This window comes from Lycium ferocissimum, chromosome 2 (genome assembly GCF_029784015.1).
Source record: "Lycium ferocissimum isolate CSIRO_LF1 chromosome 2, AGI_CSIRO_Lferr_CH_V1, whole genome shotgun sequence".
Taxonomy (NCBI): Eukaryota; Viridiplantae; Streptophyta; class Magnoliopsida; order Solanales; family Solanaceae; genus Lycium; species Lycium ferocissimum.
Genome location: NC_081343.1, coordinates 35,035,049 through 35,058,729, shown reverse-complemented (window position 1 = coordinate 35,058,729; position 23,681 = coordinate 35,035,049). Strand labels below are relative to the sequence as shown.

Sequence of the window (23,681 nt, the reverse complement as noted above, 5' to 3'; positions counted from 1 at the left end):
CTTGCATGCCATGTAATAACATCAACATCACTGTTACTAAAATAACATGTCATTACACAACGGTCAACATAATAGTCATAAGTCAGAAGGATTACAATCTAAAACAATAAAACCATCATAACGAAGTCCAAAACCATAAAAAACATTGTCTTGAGTAATTCTAACACCATTGCGACTAAACTTTAAATTGAAACCTAGATCTAGAAGAATGTATACGATACTAAGTCACGTTCGATCTGGAGCATATAGGATATCATGCAACATCAAAGTTCGGCCACCACGCAAGTCCATTTTGCAAGTGCCTATCCCTTTGACTTCAAGCTTTGCATTATTTCCTACATATATTCACCTTGATCCAAAGAGACTCGACGAAACTCCACAAACGCTTCTCGATCACGACTCATGGTCGGTGGCCCCGAGTCTACAATCCACACAGGATAAGGTTCGCTTAGTAAACAAAGGCTAGAAACATATGTAGCACTTAGAGATGCGTTTTGAAATGCTACCTTTTTCGCCGAGACACTTATGAGCAAAATGCCCCGGAACATGGCAACTTGTAGCATTTCATCTTACTCTTGTCTTTCTTCTTGGAAAACTCGTTTTCCTTCGATTTGGCTTGTTCCTTTTCTTGGAAGGTCCTTCTCCGGTCTCCTTACCCTTTCCGTCATTTTTCCAATTCTTCTTGCGCTTGAAGCCAGAAGACTTTGTGCCACTTGATTCTGCCACATAGGCATTAGATACAGTTTTGGCAGCACCAAGACGCTCGTCTTCAAGCTCGACATGACGGGCAACATCAGAAAAAGTTTTGATGCTATCATTATGGGTTAAGTTAACCTTCAAGTGTTCCCAACTATTGGGAAGAGACCGGATCACCGCTCGAACCTCGCCGCTTCATCGAGAGAACATGACCAAAGACTTTTTGAGTTGAGCAATCATTTTAGACATCACCCTAAGGTGTTGCTTGACATTGTGATCATGACGCTTCTTGTAAGTGTCAAATTTGATAGTCACTGTCTAAGGCGGGTCACGCGGGTACCCCCATAAGTCTCTCGTAAGTGTGCCCACATAGCATGAGCAAGTAGGTATTCTTCACATTCGTGAACGAGATCATCAACGACGTAACTTACAATAATTCCATGCGCAAGTAGAATCTTTCTTTTTCCACGCATTGTAAGTTTCCCGGATCTCTTCCGGCCGAGCGTTGTTACCTCTTCCGGGTGAACCAAAACATGGTTAATACCTTCTAGAGCATCTTGCTCTTCTAGTACATACCACATTTTACGACTCCAGATGTCGTAATTCTCGCCATTCAGTTTTTCACCGTTGTTTAAGTCAGCAATGATACTCTTAGATGTCATACCTGTTGATTGAGACAATTAAGCAAGTTCTTATTCATCAATACTTACTTTAATAAATTTATGCATGTGATATTCACACTCAAGCAATTAATTCCCATAAATGACTTCACATTTAGTATAAAATCGAAAGGTCACAAAGTTTTCGATCATCATCTACAGTCTAAGTGTTTAATCAAAAATGGAAAAAATAAATCTTAGCGTGAATTTTATTTAATAACTTTCAATTATGTCTCAACCCATTTGAAATAAATAAATAAACGGGATACAAAAGAAAGTTAAATAACATAACCATATATTGAAAAAAAATTCACAATTCAAATTACAAGTTCATAATCTCCCACTCGACTTCAAGTTCTTGAACATACACCTCAAAAAGTTGACTTAAAAAGAAATCGTGATAAATATTAACTAAAATACCACTCCAAGGCTCTCGGAGGGAATCTACTAAAATTGCTAAAGCTTCCCAATCCGAGATTTCAATAAAATTAGCAAGTTCTTCTCGTTTCAACCGAAAAAGTTCAATATGTTCAGGCACTGAAGTATTAGGAGACATCTTAAAAGCTTTAAATTCTTTGAATTTCTTCTCTCCTTCCCTTCGTATAGCCCTTTGATCCCTTAATAGATTTTGCGTCGCCCTTGGAACATTATTCCTTATGACTTCACATCCACAGAAATGTGTCCCACGACGACGTACTCTTTTACATTGTCTCCTTGCTCGATTTCGGGAACTCCCACTTGGAGTACTTCGAGCTTGTCCCTGTCCAGCCATATCTGAAATGGGAACAATGAAACAATAAGAATAAACATACCATTCAATATGACAACACATGCCACATTACTCGTAGAAGACAAAAAATACATTTAAGGATCATATACCAATATAATGGCATGGCTATTAGGAGAATTTTTTTTTACTAAAACAAAGAACCATTCTAGTCTTTAGCAATTTCATAGAATAAAGGAAATAATTTCATTATATTTAGGCAAGTTCTTTGCCCCTGATGTCACGTTAATGCCTGGTGGTTTCTCAATTGTAGAAAACTCCTTACACTAATGTGTATTGAGAATATGACATGACTTTTCAAAAAAAACTTGCTGTATCTTTTTACACAATAAAGAAATACATTTATCAAGTGGGCCACTAAGTCAAAAAGACATTACTATTAAAGTGTGTCTCTGCAAATAGTACTGGTACAATAAAGTACTTCTCTTTTTTTTTTTTTTTTCTGTTCATGTCATACTCAATAGACATATAGGCCTTAGTAATTCAATGACAACCACACATTTTACTTTCTGAACACTCACCTTTCCCTAAAGTGCTGAAACTTCACTCTTTATTTACAAAGTAAAGACCACAATATATTGAAGGGCAACATTTTCTTTTTCACACCCAAAAAAAAAAAAAAAAAAAACACGGAAACCAATTTTAAAGCAATTTCTTTCTCTCTCTTTGTTTGTAACAGATTAACAAAAAAAAATGCAACAATGATTCTTTTCTTAGCAAATCTGTTGTAGCGTTCTATTAAATCGAAAGAAAAAATAACGCAGATATTTCAAGAGAGAAAAAAAATACTCAGACTGGGAACAATTAACAGTTGCTCTGATGCCATTGAAGGTTTTCATATCTTGAAACAAGAACAAAGATGATGTACCTGTTAGCACCGGTTTTGCACAAGATCACCACAAAAATTGCCCCAAATCGACTTCGTCTCACTTGGAAACGGAGTACTTTTTCACGAACTAGATGTCTTTCACTTCTCTTTTCTTTACGCGTGTTATTCTTTTCTGTGTATCTATGGAGAATGTTGGAGTATTTTTCATATATAGAAGAGGAGGTTATGTTTTTACGGTTGATAAAGTGAAAGAAACCAACACCAGCACATTCCCATAATCTTATCCCACTATCATGTTTCTTTTTTTTTGTGTTGGTAACTTCTCAAGGACTTTTTACTGTGTTGGTAACTTCTCAAGGGAAGTTAATTTTCATCTTATCACTGTAATAAAAACCGGCCGGTCACCCACATGGCGCCCGCGACCCATAACCAATATCCAACACCGTGGATGATCTAGAACTCACTCTTGGTAGTGCAAAGGCACGTGCTTAAAGTTCCTAATGAGATGATTCCGATAAGGAAATAGAGGAGCTTATTTCCATATTCGCAACGTTGCGCTTGCACGCGGCTCATCACATTTATCAGGCACTATAAGCCATAGCGTGCCAACTACGCGGATCTCATTTGTAAATTCTCTACTATACCTCGAGAACTTAAATTGGAGTACGTGATTTCTTGTTGTCTCTATTGTATAGTTCTCTAAACAAACGATCACTATATGAAGCTAAGATGTTCATTGAATTGATAATGAGAGTGGCTCACGATCTAGATGTGTCTAGAGAATTGTGAAGTCATAATCGATGATAGAAGCAAAGCAAAACTATTACATGGTTCCGTGTCTATTTAAGAGCTTCTCTTACTTACGGTATGTATTTAAGTAATGAACTATTAGGTCCCGTGTATTTGTATTCGGTCGGGGTTGCAAGACCTCATATGACTTTGTATCGAGAGAGCCGAGATATTATTGTCCCGTAGAAAAGTGCGACGAATCATGGACGGCAACCTTTAACTTACTGCTACATTACTAGTTAGTTAAGCATGAAGGTTACATTGAGTTAGAGCTTAGCTTTTTTGCTTCTCTAATAGATTGTGTTGTCAGTGAAATCAGTTTTGTAGGAAATCAATCCGTGCCTTGTATTGATGTATCAAGGTTATTATATACAAAGTAGGTATCCCTAATTAGAATGATACTAGCCTAAATTACAGACCTCGATTACAATACATAAGGAAGGAATATTTACAATATTTATACTATTACATAGTCTATCACACCCCCGCGTTGTACGAAGCGGGAGGTTGTCGTACGCTTAGACCGTCCCCGAAATCATCAAAGAGCACGCGCGGAAGACCTTTAGTGAAGATATCTGCGATCTGGTAGCGGGACGGGACGTGAAGGACACGAACTTCTCCACGGGCAACTTTCTCACGTACGAAATGTATGTCCATCTCAATATGTTTAGTGCGTTGGTGCTGAACTGGATTACCTGATAGGTATATGGCACTAACATTATCACAATAGACTAATGTAGCTGACCGAATTGGGATAACGAGGCTCCAAGAGAAGGTTGCGAAGCCAACAGACTCGTATACTACATTAGCAACGCCACGGTATTCGGCCTCGCACTCGACGATTTGACATAGTGGGTCGCCGTTTGGATGACCAGAGAGGAGGTTATCGCCGAGGAAGACACAAGAACCGTACGTGGAGCGGCGAGTGTCCGGACAACCACCCCAATCTCGCATCAAGATAAGAGACAAGAGAGGCAACGGAGGACTTGTACGTACGGAGACCAAAGTCAATAGCACCTCGAATGTATCGGACTACGTTTAAGAGCACGCATACGGGCAACCTTAGGATCATGCATGTGAAGGCATACTTGTTGAACCGCATAGAGATGTCCGGTCGTGTGAATGTAAGGCATCGAGAACGCGCCGACCAACTTACGATATTGGGTGGGATCATCGCAAGCGAGGGCCGGCCGTGGCACTAAGTTTGGCTTTGGTGTCGACCCCGTGTCCGACCGCGTCCTGAGTGCGCATGCCCGCACGCTCTATAATGTCCGTGCATAATTTTTCCGAGAGAGAAACATGAAGTCCGGCAAACATACCCGTAAAATAGCCGAGAGGGCCCAAATCCTTCATAGCAAATTCGGCACTACAGAGACACGATGGATTTCCGAGAGCATCGTATGAAGCCGTGAGAATAATATCATCAACATATAGCGGAATGTAAGCAATGTCGAACCTCGACAATAAATAAAGAGAGAGTGATCGTATCCTCGCTATGTGAAAAACCAATGGTGGAGACATAGTCCGCAAAGCGTTGGAACCATGCACGGGAGCTTGCTTAAGGCCGTACAACGATTTTTTTTTCAAGAGACGGACATACGATGGGGATGCCGGGTCCTTAAACCCAATAGGGCCGATGCATATAAACAGCCTCATTAAGATTACCGTGTAGGAAAGCATTCTTGACGTCCAACCGATGAATGGGCCAAGAGTGTGTAAGCGCAATGCTCAAGACGGGCGAATAGTAGCCGCTTGACGACCGACCGAAGGTCTCGTCGCAGCAACTCCAACCCGTCGAGACCCGCCATCACGTACAAAGACGGCTTTGTGCCTCTCAAAAGAACCATCGTAATTCTTTTTTATGACGAAAAATCCACATAGAACGAATAAGATTCACATCGTGGGGACGTGGAACCAACTCCCACGTCTTATTATTAATTAGAGCATTATATTCATCAACCATGGCAGCTTTCCAACTGTGGTCATTTAGAGCATTGACAGATTTCGCGGGAGAGAGGCGAGATGGAGAGAGGGAAGTATTTAAGTTGAAAGGTTGTTTTGGGTTTGAGAAAATCCCGCGTTGGCCTCTAGAACCACGCGGGAGGGCCGCCGCGCCGACCGCGGGGGGTGGCAGGACCTGGCGCGGTCGCGGCGGGGGCGGGGGGAGGGGACAATGGGTCGTGTCCACCGGTGACCGCCGCGCTCACGGGTGGGGCAGGGGGGGGAGGGAGGGCCGGGCCGTGTCCACCGGTGCGGAGAGCGGTGGAGGGGGCGGACCGAGGGAACGACGGGAGGAGCAGCGAGATAGAAAACGAAGGTATATGGGGAAATGCCATGGTCCAAGAATTCATAGACGTTGGGGAGGGTAGTGCAATTTGGAGAAGGGAAATTGAGTTTCGTCAAAGAGACATGCTGCGAGATGATGATTTTGTTGGTGGACAAATCATAACACTTATATCCTCTACATTCAACGGATAGCCCAAAAAACACACGGGTGGATCTTGCTTGTAACTTATGAATAGTCGTAGATGGGAAAAATGGATAGCATAGACACCCAAAAACCCGGAGATGAGAATAGGAGGGGTTCATTGATAGAGAACTTGGGTTGGTGATTTATGCCTAAGGACTTTAGTGGGAAGTATATTGAGGAGGTAGGTGGCCATTTACAGAGCATGATGCAAAAAGAGGGGACGGAGGAGTGGACAAGAAGAGCGCACTATGTTGTTAATGGATTTAATTTTTCGTTCCGCTTGCCATTTGAGGAGATGTATGGGCAAGAAAACCGAAAATTTATACCATCGAGGCGCAAAAGATTGAAATTGCCCATTTGCGAATTCCCGCCCATTGTCACATTGAATGTTTTTAATGTCTCTTTCGAATTGAGTCCGTATTAATGCCTTAAAAGATAGAAAGACGTATACACTTGGGACTTGTTAGAGATAGGAAAAGTCCAAAGAAAATTACTATAATCATCAAGAAAGAAAACATAATAAATGTGTGCCCATTAGAACTTAAAACAGAGATGTCCATAAATCGCTATGAATAATGTCAAACGGCATAGTAGTAAACGACAATGAATCGAAAATGGCAATTTAACATGTTTCCCAAAGGACAAGAGGTGCAAAAAGAAGTACGGGCCCTATTACATTCAATTAAGGCATTACTACGAAGAGAACTAAGGATAGCTTTTCCCGACGGCCGAGGCGGGAACGCCACAAGCTAGGTGATGCGGCAAGGAAGGTGGATGGTGGAGTGGACCATTCGTGGCATTGAGAGGATACAATTCCCGGTGCTCTCACATCTCATTAGGCGGCTCCCCGTCGGTAAATCCTTCGCGTAAAAACCCAAGAGATCAAACTCAACGAAAACATTATTATCCTTAGTGAATTTACGTACGGAAACAAGGTTTTTGATGAGTTTTGGAGCATGCAAGACATTTCGGAGACGTAATCGAGCATTAGCGGGGGAAGGGATGTATGACCATAGCCTCGAATTGGAATAGTGCTACCATTACCAACAATGATTCCGTAATTATTGTCAAATTAAAATAAGACGCGAGAGTACCCGAGTCGCGCGATGTGAGAAGTCGCCCGGTGTCCATGTACCAATTGTCATCCGGTTGATGCAAGGATGAGTATGCATGGTCGCCTCCACGTCGTCGAGTGTACCCCCGAGTCGGGAGGAACGTGCATGGAATAGCCCGCGAGGCCGAGGACCCGCGCCAAGAATGCATTTGCCGGCCGCGACGTGGCGGGTCGCCGCCGCCACCGCTCGTCGGGTACGGGCAGGGGGCGGGCCACCGCCGGGGCGGCCGCAGCAGTAGCCCCCCGCCGGTGGCGTCCCGTCGGCCACCGGCCACCACCGGGGGCGGGCCCGTGGCCGCCGCGGCCTCGCTTCCCGCGGTTGGCGTTGTTGTTGTTATTTTTGCCCTTGTTCCGGTTAGGAATTCTCGCCACGATTATTATCACGTCGGTTAGCGGAATTATTGTTACCGCCAGTGGTGGAGGTAGTATCATTATCAACAAGTAGAGCCGCGGGGGTTGGAATCGCGGCACGTTCCTCGCGGGGCGCATCTTCAAGCTTCGAGTCCGGAGCACACTTCGCAGAAAGAAGGCAAGACATCTTTCCGTTGAATGGTGGTGACAAAGTGTGCATACGTCTCCTGGCCGGCGAGAAGTCGCAAGACCGGTCGGATCGACACCGGCGACCCGACGTTGGCAAGTCGATCCGCGAGAGACTCGAGCCTATCGTAATAAAGCCATAACCGAGCCGAAGTCGGCCATTTTTGTGGTGGTGAATTTAGTTTCAAGGTACGCCGCCCGCGAGTGTTTGTTATCTTGGAAAAGTTGAGCAACGCGATTCCAAGCCTTCGGCAACATCATCCGCCACGAGAATAGAGGTAAGAATATCAGCGGGAGACGGTGGCGTATATCCATCAAGGACCACCGCATCTAGGCGTTCCGCAGCGGAAGGTTAGCCGCCTTTATCGCGTCATACGCGGTGAGTTCAATGGTGTCGGTGGGTGGTATGATGTGCTCGAGTACGGAGCGAACGCGGGCTAGGACTTTGAATAGGGTTGCCCATTCGTGATAACGGCTTGCTTTCCATGTTCGAGTGATTGGGATTAAGGATTTCACATTCGTGACGGTTAAAGCAGCACGGAAATTTTTGTTGTCCCACGGGAGGAGAAGAGGAAGGAGGAAAAGGGACGGCTAGGGTTAGGGGTTGGAAGAGAGAGAGAGAGGTGGACGGCTAGGGTTTTGGAAGGAAACCTAGTCCGATACCATGTAAGAAATCAATCCGTGCCTTGTATTATGTATCAAGGTTATTATATACAAAAGTAGGTATCCCTAATTAGAATGATACTAGCCTAAATTACAGACCTCGATTACAATACATAAGAAGGGAATATTTACAATATTTATACTATTACATAGTCTATCACACCCCCGCCGAAGCGAGGTTGTCGTACGCTTAGATCGTCCCCGAAATCATCAAAGAGCACGCGCGGAAGACCTTTAGTGCGAAGATATCGCGATCTGGTAGCGGGACGGGACGTGAAGGACACGAACTTCTCCACGGCAACTTTCTCACGTACGAAATGTATGTCCATCTCAATATGTTTAGTGCGTTGGTGTCGAACGATTACCCGATAGGTATATGGCACTAACATTATCACAATAGACTAACGTAGCCGACCGAATTGGATAACGGAGCTCCGAAGGTTGCGAAGCCAACAGACTCGTATACTACATTAGCAACGCCACGGTATTCGGCGCACTCGATTTAGACATAGTGGGCCGCCGTTTGGATGACCAGAGGAGAGGGTTATCGCCGAGGAAGACACAAGAACCGGGACGTGGAGCTGCGAGTGTCCTGGACAACCACCCCAATCCGCATCGATAAGCAGACAAGAGAGAAGCGGAGGACTTGTACAGATGGAGACCAAAGTCAATAGTACCTTGAATGTATCGGACTATGCGTTTAAGAGCATGCATACGGGCAACCTTAGGATCACGTACGTGAAGGCATACTTGTCGAACCGCATAGGAGATGTCCGGGTCGCGCGAATGTAGCATCGTAACGCGCCGGTCAACTTACGATATTGGGATCATCGCAGCGAGGCCGCCGTGGCACCAAGTTTGGCTTTGGTGTCGACCGGTGTACCGGATCGGCTTGCGAGCAAACATGCCCGCACGCTCTATAATGTCCGTCGCATAATTTTTCGAGAGAGAGACATGCGGTGTGAAGTCCGGCAACACGTGCCGATACCGTAAAATAGCCGAGAGGGCCCAAATCCTTCATAGCAAATTCGCACTCAAGCGAGACACGATGGATTTCCTGAGAGCATCGAGGGAAGTCGTGAGAATAATATCATCAACATATAGCGAATGTAAGCAATGTCGAACCTCGACAATAAATAAAGAGAGAGTGATCGTATCCGCTACGTGAAAAACCAATGGTGGAGACATAGTCCGCAAAGCGTTGGAACCATGCACGGAGCTTGCTTAAGGCGTACAACGATTTCTTCAAGAGACGGATACGATGGGGATGCCGTGGGTCCTTAAACCCAATAGGTCACGCACATAAATGGGGGCCTCATTAAGATTACCGTGTGGAAAGCATTCTTGACGTCCAACTGCGCGTGAATGGGCCAAGAGTGTGTAAGTGCAATGCTCAAGACGGTGCGAATAGTAGCCGGCTTGACGACGGACCGAAGGTCTCGTCGTCAAACTCCAACCCGTCGAGACACGCCATCACGAGACAAGACGGGCCAGTGCCTCTCAAAAGAACCATCGTAATTCTTTTTATGACGAAAAATCCACATAGAACGAATAAGATTCACATCGTGGGGACGTGGAACCAACTCCCACGTCTTATTATTAATTAGAGCATTATATTCATCAACCATGGCAAATTTTTTTCCACCGTGTGGTCATTTAGAGCATTGACGAGGATTTCGCGGGAGGCGAGATGGAGAGGGTGGAAGTATTTAAGTTGAAAGGTTGTTTGGGTTTGAAAATCCCGCGTTGGCCTCTAGTAACCACGCGGGAGGCCGGGGACGTGACGTGTGGGGGGCAGGACCGCCGGCGCCACGGAGTGGAAGGCAGCCGGGGAGGGGACAATGGGTCAGTCCACCGGTGACTGCAGCGCAGTCACAGCAAGTGGGGCGAGGGGGGAGGGGTCCACCACACGCGCCCGCGACCCATAACCAATATCCAACACTGTGGATGATCTAGAACTCACTCTTGGTAGTGCAAAGGCACGTGCTTAAAGTTCCTAATGAGATGATTCCGATAAGGAAATAGGAGGAGCTTATTTCCATATCTGCAACGTTGCAGTTTGCACGCGGCTCATCACATTTATTGTGCACTATAAGCCATAGCGTGCCAACTACGTGGATCTCATTTGTAAATTCTCTTACTATACCTGAGAACTTAAATTGGAGCATGTGATTTCTTGTTGTCTCTATTGTATAGTTCTCTAAACAGGCGATCACTATATGAAGCTAAGATGTTCATTGAATTGATAATGAGAGTGGCTCACGATCTAGATGTGTCTGGAGAATTGTGAAGTCATAACTGATGATAGAAGGAAGCAAAAGCAGTTACCATGGTTCCGTGTCTATTTAAGAGCTTCTCTTACGGTATGTATTTAAGTAATGAACTATTAGGTCCTGTGTATTTGTATTCGGCTGGGGTTGCAAGACCCTCATATGACTTTGTATCAGAGAGAGCTGAGATATTATTGTCCTGTAGAAAAGTGCGACGAATCATGGACGGCAGCTTAACTTACTGCTACATTACTAGTTAGTTAAGCATGAAGGTTACATTGAGTTAGAGCTTAGCTTTTTTGCTTCTCTAATAGATTGTGTTGTCAGTGAAATCAGTTTAATGTTGGATTTTCTTCTCATTGACAATGTCTTGGAGTCGAGTGTGAATTCTCTTGGACTTAGGTGGAAGCTTGTGTAGTGTTAATTTAGACGATGGAGGGAAGGGCATTTTGGGGTTTTTTCCGTGTATGGATTTGTTTTTGCTTCTTAGTCTTGAAAATTCTACCTACTTCATGCGCTGTCTATATTTGTTTTTTATGGGGTCAAAGGAGAATCTTAGAACCAACATGGGAAATGGCCCTCCCCACGTGCATTCTGCTTTGTGGGGAATGCGACCATTGTCACGCTTTGTATCATATGGTACAATTCAATCATTTTAATGACCCGCTAAAACAACTCATAGTGTATCTTGTTGGTCCACAATGGAAGATCTCTTGGTACAGAGCAATTTATATCTCGTGGTCGGCTTCTTCATACTAAATTTTGAATAGTCGAACCAATGAGTTTATCTCTTGGTTGGCTTAGTCATACTAAATTTAGATCAGTCTGACTAGTGAGTTCCGAATATCAAATGCTTAAAAGAAAAAAATTGACGTCTTGTGAATATCACCAAGTTTTTCTTGGAAATCTCTTAATATCGACTAGTGCTCTTGTGCAGTTGGGCGTATATTTTCAAAATGAATATTATCATCCTTTGTGGGTTTTGCGATCTGGACTTCATCACTTATCTTGATCCCTCTCTGATCTATTTGTTGTCATTATCGTATTTTAGCAACTTATATTTTCTTATAATTTCGTTTCTCTTTCATGCTTCTTAAAGTAATACTAATTCTCATAGCAGGGGATATTACAGATAATTACCAAGTCAAACTTTTAGCGAATAGCATATAATCTTAAAGAAAAGCTAATTTCGAAGTTTACTGATTACATATGCCCGGCAATGGTTAATTAACGTATTAAATAGGGTAAGAGAAGAACGAAAAAACTTAAATTAAAAGAGCAATTGCTATAACTTACTAATATGCTGCTTTTCTAGCAATTTTTTTCACCATTATGTTATTTGAAGAATTCTTCACGTGCATGTCCCAAAAGCTTTAATCGCTAAAATAATCGTGCCTGGTCGGTTGAGAAACAATATAAAGCAAGATGAAATGTTTGTGAATGAGCTATTATCTAACAAGGTTTCAGCTTATGTTTGACTAATGCAGGCAAAGTATTATCGACCTGTTTATAAATTACCATATGTTTAGTTAATAATTCTATGGTAAAGGACCAAATATACCGCCTGTATCATTGAAAATGAGCCAAATACATCTCTCGTTATACTTTTGGTCCAAATGTACCACAACCGTTATACTATTGGCTAAAATATAACCTTTCTCCGTTCTTGGGCATAACACCCTATGCAGCAGTGACATTTGATGAGATTGATGCCACGTAGCATTGCCACCTCATCACCCCTAACCCATTTTACTTCCCCCTCTTCCACCACTAAAATTTTCATCCCTCCACTACCATTTCTACCATTACCGCCATATAGTTATAACCCAATTTTCCAATTCTATGAGCACTGTTTTTTTTTTTTTCAATTTCACAAACACCTGGTGTGCGGTTTGAGAAAATGGCGAAATCAAACAGTACTGAATGTGGGTTTTCTTCCGATCTAATGGGTAGAGTTTTAAGTTCAAACCCTATGAGTAGAGTTTTTTTTTTTTTTCCGAAAGAGCAATTACACAAACAGTTGGTGTGCGTTTTTTGAGAAAATGGGGGGATCGGATGCTGTTGGGAAAGGGGTTTTTTCTAGAGCTGTAACTATAGGCGATAATGGTAGCAATGGTGGTGTAGGGGGCAGAAAATTTTAGTGGTGGAAGAGGGGAGAAGTAAAATGGGTTAATGTGATGAGGTAGCAAAGCCATATGACATCCACGTCATCAAAAGTCACTGCAACGTAGGATGTTAGGTCCAAGGTGGACAACTTTAATCGAGAAAAGGTATATTTGAGCCAATAGTATAGCGGTAGGGTATAGTTGAATCAAAAATATAGCGAGGGGTATATTTGGTCCTTTTTCAATAATACTGGGATATATTTAGCCCTTTTCCGATAATTCCATTATATATGTGTTGGTAAGTGTCAGATTAAGGTTTGGAGAAGATCCAATTGACTAAAATCCCTAAATTAAACAACGAATTAATTAATCTAAGTTTTTTATATTGAAGAATTACATAAAAAAAGTTTATAAGTTAATATGGATATGATATGAAAAAGGATGAGTGAAATAAAGAACAACAAAACCTAAGATGTCTAATTAAAACATAAAATATACCAAGAGCATCTATTTGGTTACAAGAAAGAAAGGCTTTGGTGAAGATATTAAAACTGTATACTTAGTAAAATTAATGTCAAGAGTATTAATTATTGTGATTCTTTTTAAGACACAACACACGAATTGTTATTATAAAGGTTTGAAGAAAACTGAAAGAAGGAAATTAATACAAGAGAATAAGATTTATATTAAACTTGCTGCAAGCATTGCAAGAGGAATTAGGCTACTTCATCTCGGTCTTGATGGCGCTAACCAATTGATCATAAGCTTCTCCCCATGCATTCTTCATATCAACACTCCACATTTCTGGAATTGCTTCTTTGATTGTTTCCAACAAGGCATACTTGGTTACCTCAAAGTGTTCATCAACCACACCATATTTCAAGTGTGTAGCACCTATTTTTTTGAGAGTTGAATCCCTCAACACAACCTTTCCTGCTTTTCTAAGTTGAACTGCAGCTTCACAAGTCATGACGAGGACAGATTTAGCATGGATCTTGAGTTTAGGATTCTGTTCCAAAGGCACATTTGAATCTTTGAGGAATGAGAAAAGCTTTTTAGCCGATGGTGCAATCTCAAATATCTTGAGAAAGAATTTGAGACCCCATTCACCAGCATTCTTCTTCATTGAGTCCCATGACTTGACTACCAAAGCTTCTTGTTCTTCTGTAAAGCTACTCATGACTTACGACTAAACTTTAGAATAAAAAGGAAGTATATATGAGAACTTGGTTGCTGGAATATATGGTGGTATCTAGGAAGACACAGTGTGTATATATACTAAGTAGGGGCATGAAGGATAAGAATGAGTTTGGATTGAAGTGTTTAGCCTTTCATGGTGATGAAGAGCCTTTTCTTGTGGCACAAATAAGAAAGTTCGAACAAGTTGAAAAAAATTGAAAGCCACCGGCGGCTGAACATGGTTTTTTGATGAAAACCAGGTGCTTGTGCTTGGGAGGTTCAAAGTGTATGAATTTGTTTTTGTTTCTTATCTTGAAAGTTCTACCTACTTCATGCGCTGCCTAATGTCTATATTTGTTTTTTTGCTAAAGTCATCGATGGACCCCTGAGCTTGTCCTGATTTTTCATTTAGATCCTTCAACTGAAACGATGACCATCTGGATCCTCGAACACAAGCTAAACTGTGCCATTTGAACACAGTCTAGATCAAGTGTGGTGCGTGAGCTACACTTGCTGCGACATGGAAAAATAGCCCAATAAAAATAAGCCATGTTAACAAAAAAAATTTTTTTTAAGAAAAGTTAATTTTAAATTCTAGTTAAATAATAAATTTTTTTTTTGAAAAACCCAACCCATCCTCTCCGATCTGAAAACCTAGCCCACTTCGCCGCCGCCCCCACCGCCGCCGCCGCCGCCGCTTCAAAATCTATTTTAATAATTAAAAAAATGGTGCCGTTTTTCGGCGGAGATTTGTTTAAATAAATTTTGAAGGAGCTACAGCTACGGCCGCGTACGGAGGCAGCAAGCCGCGGGCGGGGCTATCTTAGATGGGTTGGGTTTTTCAGTTTTTTTTTTTTAAAATTATTTAAATAGATTTTAAAATAGAGTTTTTCTTAAAATTAATTTTTAATGATTAAAAATTTTAAAAAAGAAAAAATTTGGTCTCTCACGCTCTGTTTAAAACAAGACCGCACGCATGTGCTGTCGGGCACGATGTGTTCAAATGACACAAACTTTAGCTTACGTTCGAGGGTTCAAATAGTAACGTCATGGCGTAGCCTAAACGAAAAATCGTGATAAGTCAGTGATCAATCACGATTTTAAATTTCGTTTTTTTTTTCAGGGGTCAAGCATGCATCTTAGAACCAACACGGGAAAGGGCCCTCCCCACGTGCATAAAATTACATGATAGTTGCCGAGTAAAACTTTAGCGTGTATTTTCTGATTTTCTGAACATTTTAAATACCAGAATCATGGTGACTTGGTTAAGTGGTTTCCTATTAGGATTGATTTTCCTAACAAAGAACGGAAAAAGGTCAAAAGTGTATTCAGTAATAGTAGGGGTATCCAAATGAGACTGAAAAATCGATCCGAATCAGTAAACCGATTTAATTAATCAAAAACCAGTTTGGTTTGATTTGATTTGTTTTTAAATTTAAAAAAAATTATAATATTTGATTTGGTTTGGCGGTAAACCAAACAAACCCGAATCAAAACCGAACCAAACTTATATACACACACACACATCTTCATCAAAATTAGGGCTCATTCTAAGCCCAATACAAATTTAAATAATTAGAAAGAAAAGTGTAGCCTATTTAAGTTTAAGGCAAAATGAAAAAAAAAAATTGCAAATAGAATTTTCTCCTTATTCAGTTTTACAGTTCCCTTATTTACATGTCATCTTAATTACTACTAATAAGATAGCATTTTATCCATAACCAATTAAAGGGAAGAAAATGACAATTGAAATTTAAAAAGATTTGGTAGATGGCTTTATTTTTATGTTTATCATTTTCCGTTTTAACTTCTGCGCTTTCTTCTCAATGCTTCATAAACACAATAAGTCTAGATAACAAAAATTTCGGAAGGGCTGCGTAATATCAAAAGACTATATGTAGGGAGGTAACTAGAATTATGAAAAGTAGATATTATGTTTCTGTAATTCCTATTCCCATAGCCATAAGCCTATACCTAAATATATAAAGTTAATTAATTAATTATGAGGATTCTTAGATTTGAATGATCACGTCAAATCCGTATTTAGTTACCATTTGATTCAAAGGTGTCACGCTCCGAACCATGGCCTAGGCGTAACACGCACTCGTGCCTAACCGTACGTGACCGAGCGAACCCATAGGCTGGCTGAATCAACATGTGATATCAAAACATGCAATAATAAGGAAATAAGACTAACATATGCTGATCTATTAAAAGTCTGACTGAAAACATATTAAATGCAGAATCACTGATTAAGTCTGAAACATCTGAATAAATAGCCAATAAGGCTAAAACATAAAAGTTTGCTAATATCTGACTGACTAGACTATATCTATGAAGCCTCTAAAGACACTATAACACATATATAGCTACAAAATACATTGTAGCTAAATATGAAAATTTCCGTGGCTAAACACTGTAGCCACAATTTTTTTTCTGTAGCCTTTGTAGCAAAAGAGAATGTGGCTAAAAATTAGCTACAAACTTTACATGGTCCATGACTAACAACTAATACTTATTGCTACGAAATTTTGTGTCTTATAGCTAAGATGGTAAAACATTCTTGCCACGGAAAATATACCTATAACAAATGATTTTATTCTTTTGCCACGCCAAACCAACTCTATGGCTAACTTCATGCTTTAGCCACAAAGTGAAACATTGTGGCGAAAGAAGAATCTATTTTGCCACAAAATTTTAAATATATAGCTATGCTACAAATTAACCTCTTAGTATTAAAGATTATGTTTAGCTTCCAATTTAAAGTTTCGTAGCTAGAAATCCCGCATAAGATCTGAGGTTGATTTTTTAAATTAAATTTATTGATAAAAATAATTTATTGGTAGCAGAAATCTTTCCATTTCAAATTTATTGTTATTTTCCCCTAATTAACTATTTTAAATATTCCATATTCATATATATATATATATATATATATATATATATATATATATATATATATATATATATATATATATATATATATATATATATATATATATATATATATATATATATTATGAATATTTGTTTTTCCCTAATTAACTATTTTCGTATATTCCATATTCATACCTATTATTATGAATATTACCAACAAAAATTTAGGTATGACTTATTTCATACAAATAATACACAATTATATAACTAAACTTCATGACATTCACAATACATTTTCCAAATTACACAAATGAAGTTTGGAGAATAAAAACTAGATAGGCTTGATAGTAACAAACATCACATTTAAATTCTTGTCAAACTAAAATATAGATATTTACAAACTATGTACAATATGTTTTACATTTCAATTTTAATCTATAAAATTCTAAAGTATCTCATATCCAAAAATAAATTAAGTATTTGTCTGAAAATTGTGATGCTCCCACCCGCCGGATGATCTTCTTGCATTCAATGAAAGGTTGAAGTAGGTTTACCCTTCATCAGTAGGCTGAAAGCCCGAAACAATAACATAAAAAATAACACATTACTTCTTGAAAATATATTAATTAATAATCATATATTTGTAACTAATGTTGTAAAAAATAATTGATATATATATATATATATTTTCAAGTTAATAATATTTTAATTTTAATGAATTATAAAACTTAAAAGAATACTTTTTTTGTGAGAACATCATCGATTAGATGTTTGAGAAAAAAATAATATTTATAAATATAATTCCATAACATTATTCAAATGTTTGACACAAAAATCCATCAAATGTAAGTGAAAAAAAAAAACATGCGATGTGAAAGTAGATAGCTTAAAATTAAAAATATAACCTAAATTCAAAATCCAAATGAAAAAGTTTAATGTAATACTTTTATGTCAAATTCCACCATTACATAAGTAAGTTCCAATATTACTTAAGTAAATAATTCAAAAGAAAGGGAAAATATAAGTCTATAACCTCATTAACAACGAAATTCTACTTTAATAACGTCACTCGTTATATGCCAAGTTTGTTAATGACTCATTCTTTCCAATATTAAGAGGTGTAGTTTCAAAAATTAGAATAATAACACGGTCATGCTAAATGAATAAAATTAAAAAAAATACGAGCAATTACGTAGAACCATAAGAAGTAAAGGTTGGGTATGAGAAGAAAGGAAATGAAAGATAAATAATATAAAAATAAATATACATTTTAAAAAATAAAGCAATTAAAAAGTAAAAATAAAAAGAAATTACAAAAATAGAAATAAAAAATAAATTAAAAATCAAAAGAAATTAAAATATCAAAAAAAATTAAAATAAACAAACTAAAAAGTAACCCTATAATTATAGGTATAGGTGTCAAAATAGGCTGGCCCAACCCAATCCAACCTAGCCTTAGAGGGCCAAAGAATTAAATAGGCTAGGACGGGCTGACCATTTTAATTGAAGGGGGAACTTAAATAAATAGCAGCCTCAACCTAGCCTCGATGGGCGTCGCATAGATGGGCCACTGCGTTTAAGTTTTTTCATCTTCCGGAATAACATTTTCTAAGTGATTTTTCGTACAATTTGAATATGAAACTTTTGCAATGTGAAATAGAAGAAACTTTTGCAATATGAAATAGAATCTTCTACCACCCATTCTTGCGCAAATCCATATCATAGAAGAAAAAATTCAACAGAACAAATATAAATTATTATTTTTAATCACTAATTTAGATCACGTTCAAAAGAAATTAAACATAATATAAATTCTAAGACTAAAAAGTATTATTCCAATTTCTAATTACTACTTAGTAGTAAGTACATTGTTTTTTCTCATTACTTTTTATTTAATTTACTTATATTTTTTTTAAAAAATTAATAAATTACATTGTTTTTTCTCATTACTTTTTATTTAATTTACTTATATTTTTTTAAAAAAATTAATTAATTTATTATTCTTTTTTGGCCTTAAGGGCGAGCCTTAACCCAAACCTTGAGGCCGGCGGGCCAAAAGAGATTGGGCTTTTGAGGCTGGCAGGCCAAAAAAGCCTCATGTGCCAAGGCCATATTCTACCTTAATAATGTCACTCGTTATATGCCAAGTTTATTAATGACTCATTCATTCCAATATTGAGAGGTGTAGTTTCAAAAATTAGAATAATAACACAGTTATGCTAAATGAATAATAATAAAAAAAAAACGAGCAATTACATGGAACCACAAGAAGTAAAGATTGGGAATGAGAAGAAAGGAAATGAAAAATAAATAATATAAAAAGAAATATACATTTTAAAATATAAAATAATTCAAAAGTAAAATTAAAAAAGAAATTAAAATAAACAAAAAAGAAACAAACTAAAAAAGTAACCCTGTAATTACAGGGTGTAGTTACACTTAATTCTCAACTCCCCCTTGAGAATTGGAGAGTGTAATTAGATCCTCTAAATTACACCAAATTCTCACCTAACTGTGTAATTACTTGGTCAAACAAACAGACCAAACTGTGTAATTACATCCAATTCTAGTTACCTAGGTGGCTTTCCAAACAGGCCCTAAATTCTTCAATGTATAAACACTTGTCAAAATAAGCATTTAAATATATGAAGAGTATCGAAAAAAGTAATTTTATGTTTCTGCCTTTGGAAGAAGCGGAAATTTGTAGTTTCTTTATAACAACAGAAAAATTACTCTTACTGCTACTCAAAATTACTTTTTTATTTTTATTAAACACCTTAAATCTCCAAAAAAACAGTGTCATGCAATAAATAAATAAATAATTATCTCTCTAAATGCATAAAATAATTATTAAATATTTGTTCTTAAATAGGTGAAATTACTTTATGCACTTCCTTAAGATAATTAAGGTGGAGCTATACATAAATATCTGTAAGAACTACTAAATTCTTCAATAGTAAATACTTGTCTAAATAAGCACTTAATATATATGCAGTTACTCTAAATACCTATTTAAGAATTATAAAGGAATAGAGACATAAATAAATATCTCTAATACCATTCAGAGAAATTTGAATTTTACATACATAATCATATAATTAACATTGAAAAATAAATTGTTGCAAGAAAATAAAAATTGAGTATGCAAACATTGATAAATCTAAGAAATCAGTTGATATAAGGTTTGAGGCTACAAGTAAATTACTATTATTAAAGATTATTTTTTGCATTTTAATCTTTGTTATTTGAAAGTTACTTAATTTTTAATTTTATGCGATTACTATTATTTTTTTTCCTATCTTTTAGGAAAATAGTCTAACTTTTATATTTAAAATGATTTTTTCATTAAAAATTCTTTAATTCCTTTAGACCAAATATTATCATGATTTTTGTAATCGAAGCAAAAGCCAAAAACATTCGTCTAACTATGAAATTTTATTATGTACAACTAATTTATTGTGGTTAAAATAATAATATTGTCATGATAAGTAATTAACTTTGGAAATTTATTGCCGCTTTGAATTCATGGCAATTTTTTCTTGACAAATAACTATAACTATTAAGAAAATCATTTTCACGGTCTTTTATAACTTGATTCAAGAATATTCATTTAGCTACGAGATTAATTTAAGGTGGCCAAAATGTTACAATTGCTACAAAAGCTCAAACATGTAGCAAAAACTAATAATTAGCAATGAAATTTTAGCATAACCGTAAAATTCGTGGCTTTATCATTTTCTCATGACAAATAATTGTAGCTATTAAATTAAATATTGCCACGATCCTTTAAAGCTTGAAGTAAAAATATTTATTTAGCTATATCATTTGTATATTGTAGTAGCAAAAGTTATCGTATACACAAAGAATTTAAAAGAGTGGCAAAAAATTATGATTAGCTACAAAATTTAATCGTAGCAATAACTCTTTAGCTATATCATTTATTTGTTGTGGCTAAAAGGTTACTTCTGGTATAGTAACTTTAAAAGCGTGGCAAAAAATTATGATTAGCTATAAAATGTAATTGTTATTGTGGCTAAAAGGTTACTACTGCCACAGTAACTTTAAAAGCGTGGCAAAAAATTATGATTAGCTATAAAATGTAATTGTAACAATAACTTTGTAGCTATTTAAGTACCTATTGCTACGATAATTAATAACTATAGCAAAAATATAGAATTAGCTTTGCCATTAAATTTTCGTGGCTAAGAAATTTTGAGAATTTGTAAATAGCTGCGGAATTTTAATTTTTGTAGCTATTGACAGGTATTAGCCATGATATCTTAATTTTTAGCTGAGATTTCGTAGCTATATATGTGTTGTGTTGTAGTGAGATAACTGCCTAAATGTTAGGAAGACTGAAGTTGGATAACACCCCGGAGGAACTGGGGCTCACCAATAGCTGATACGAGCAAGTCCTAGCTAGCTGGATCGGCAACCTATATATCGTTGCTTTCATCGCGAGATGCAGGCCGCCAAGCAATAAAAGGGACATCAACACATTTGAATTGTACTGGTACAAAGCAACTGAAAGAAAGAAATATAAGTACTGAAACCGAACTAAACAGAAAAGCAAGAATCTGAGGTACTCCTTGTTCTGAATGAAGAATTACTTGTATAACTGTAAATATAAACTGTGGCCTAGGGCCCAAATAATGTGAACAAAAACTGTGACCTCAGGCCTAAGCAATACGTATGCATAAATTGTGGCCTAGGGCCCAAAAATACAAATACATGTGTTCAACATTAAACAATTTACAAGACTGAGATTGGCTATAGCTGATAGCATGATAACTGTTTCTGATTATGGAACTTAAATAAATAACTGATTATATACTGACTGAGACTCATTTGATGTCAATACAAAAGTCTATAATGATTACATACTGAGTTCGTGATATTCAAAGTGATCACCATGAACGAATTATGAAATTATAACCCGACACAATAGTAGTTCTACAAATATTCAAGAAACTAGGGTTAAACTGTATTCTGAGTCAAATTGTTGATAAGCATGTAGAATGAGGCATAGGGAGAATTAGAAACGTTTCCTAATGTAGATAGTTAGTCTCACATATCTTAGCTGCTTCACAATCCACAATAAAAGTCTGAACTTTGAGAAGAACCCCTAAAGCTTATGTCTCAAACCTTGAATATGGCTTTTCTTGAAAACCCTAGGTCAAGAACTGTTTACCCTAAAACTGGATAAGAATTGAATTTGTAAGTGAAGCCAAGGATACGCGGTTTAATTTAATACAATGTCAGATTCTATAACAAATAATAAAATAAAGCAAGGTGACAAATCTAGCTATGATGAACGCCGATTGACCTCGAATATCGGGGGTCTAGGTTGCTGCTCGGGGACCAAATGACGAAACTTGAACAAAGGAAAATAAGGATTAAGAAGATGAACAGTTACTGGTGATTTTATTACTTGCTTGATATATGAATATGCTTCTCTATGGTTAAAAAACGTATCCTCGGTGGGCGCTAAACTGTTTACCCTAAAATTGGATAACAATTGAATTTGTAAGTGAGACCAAGTATACGCGGTTTAATTTAATACAATGTCAGATTCTATAACAAATAATAAAATAAAGCAAGGTGACAGATCTAGCTATGATGAACGCTGATTGACCTCGGGCTGTGGCCTTCTCTTCTATTTGACCGGCAGGAAGCTGGGGTCGAGGCTCAGCTTGTGTGTAGTTACCTCTGGAGGGATACCTGTCATGTTTAAATGGGACCAGGAAAAATAATCGGCGTTACCTTTAAGAAATTCAATAAACTTTTTCCTGAGCTCGGGGGTCAATCCCGTCCCCAGGTATACCTTCCGGTCGGGTAGATGAACGAACAATATGACTTGCTCGAGTTCCTCAACTGTAGATTTGGTGGTATCTGAATCATTGGGTACCATGAAGGATCTCGGGACCCCAAAGTTGATCTTCTCATCCAGTAAGTTCCGATCCCCATCTTCCGAGATCGCCGAGATCGGAGCCTGTGATTGCTATTTGGTTGCTTCCCCCTTGCTCGAGTTTTTGCCTTTTGATACTGGATCGTTGGCTGCCGCAACCGCTTTTTCGACCGCGAACATTTCCTTTGTGTCTTGTTGCTCGCCATGCACGATTTTGATTCCTTTCGGGGTTGGGAATTTTATAGCTTGATGAAGCGTTGAAGGTACTGCTCTCATGTTATGTATCCACGGTCTTCCAAAGGGTGCATTATGTCTCATCTCTCCTTCCGTGACATAAATATTTGTCTGTTGTGAAGTCCCGGCTGGGATGACTGGTAATGTGATCTCACCCTTCGTCGTTTCGCATGCCATGTGGAATCCGTTGAGGACTTGGATTACTGGCACTATTTGGTCTAGTAGTCCCAGCTGCTCGATAACCCTTCATCAGATGATGTTAGTCGAGCTACCTGGATCAATTAACACACGTTTAATTCTAAATTTATTAATAAGAACAGATATTACCAGTGCGTCGTTGTGGGGCTGAACGATGTTTTTCAGGTCCTCATCATCGAATGAAATGGGTCCGTCGGGGTCATAACCCCAAATACGCTTTTCCCTCGTTATGGAGACCTTGGTGCACTTCATCACTGGCCCTTGAGGAATGTCGGTTCCTCCCATGATCATGTGAATCACTTGGTGAGGTTCTTCCTGATCAACCTGTTTGCAAGTATTAATTTTTTTTAAATGAGCTTTGGCCGG

At 38.2% G+C, this 23,681-nt stretch overlaps 1 protein-coding gene across 1 annotated transcript; it reads right to left on the bottom strand.

The window, feature by feature from the left end:
- Window positions 1–13,462: 13,462 nt before the first annotated feature.
- LOC132035467 (hemoglobin-2-like) lies at window positions 13,463–14,146 on the bottom strand. The gene has a single exon (XM_059425754.1). It carries the CDS (start codon window positions 14,097–14,099, stop codon window positions 13,641–13,643), a length of 459 nt encoding a protein of 152 aa, XP_059281737.1. The 5' UTR covers window positions 14,100–14,146; the 3' UTR covers window positions 13,463–13,640.
- Between the last annotated feature and the right edge of the window lie 9,535 nt (window positions 14,147–23,681).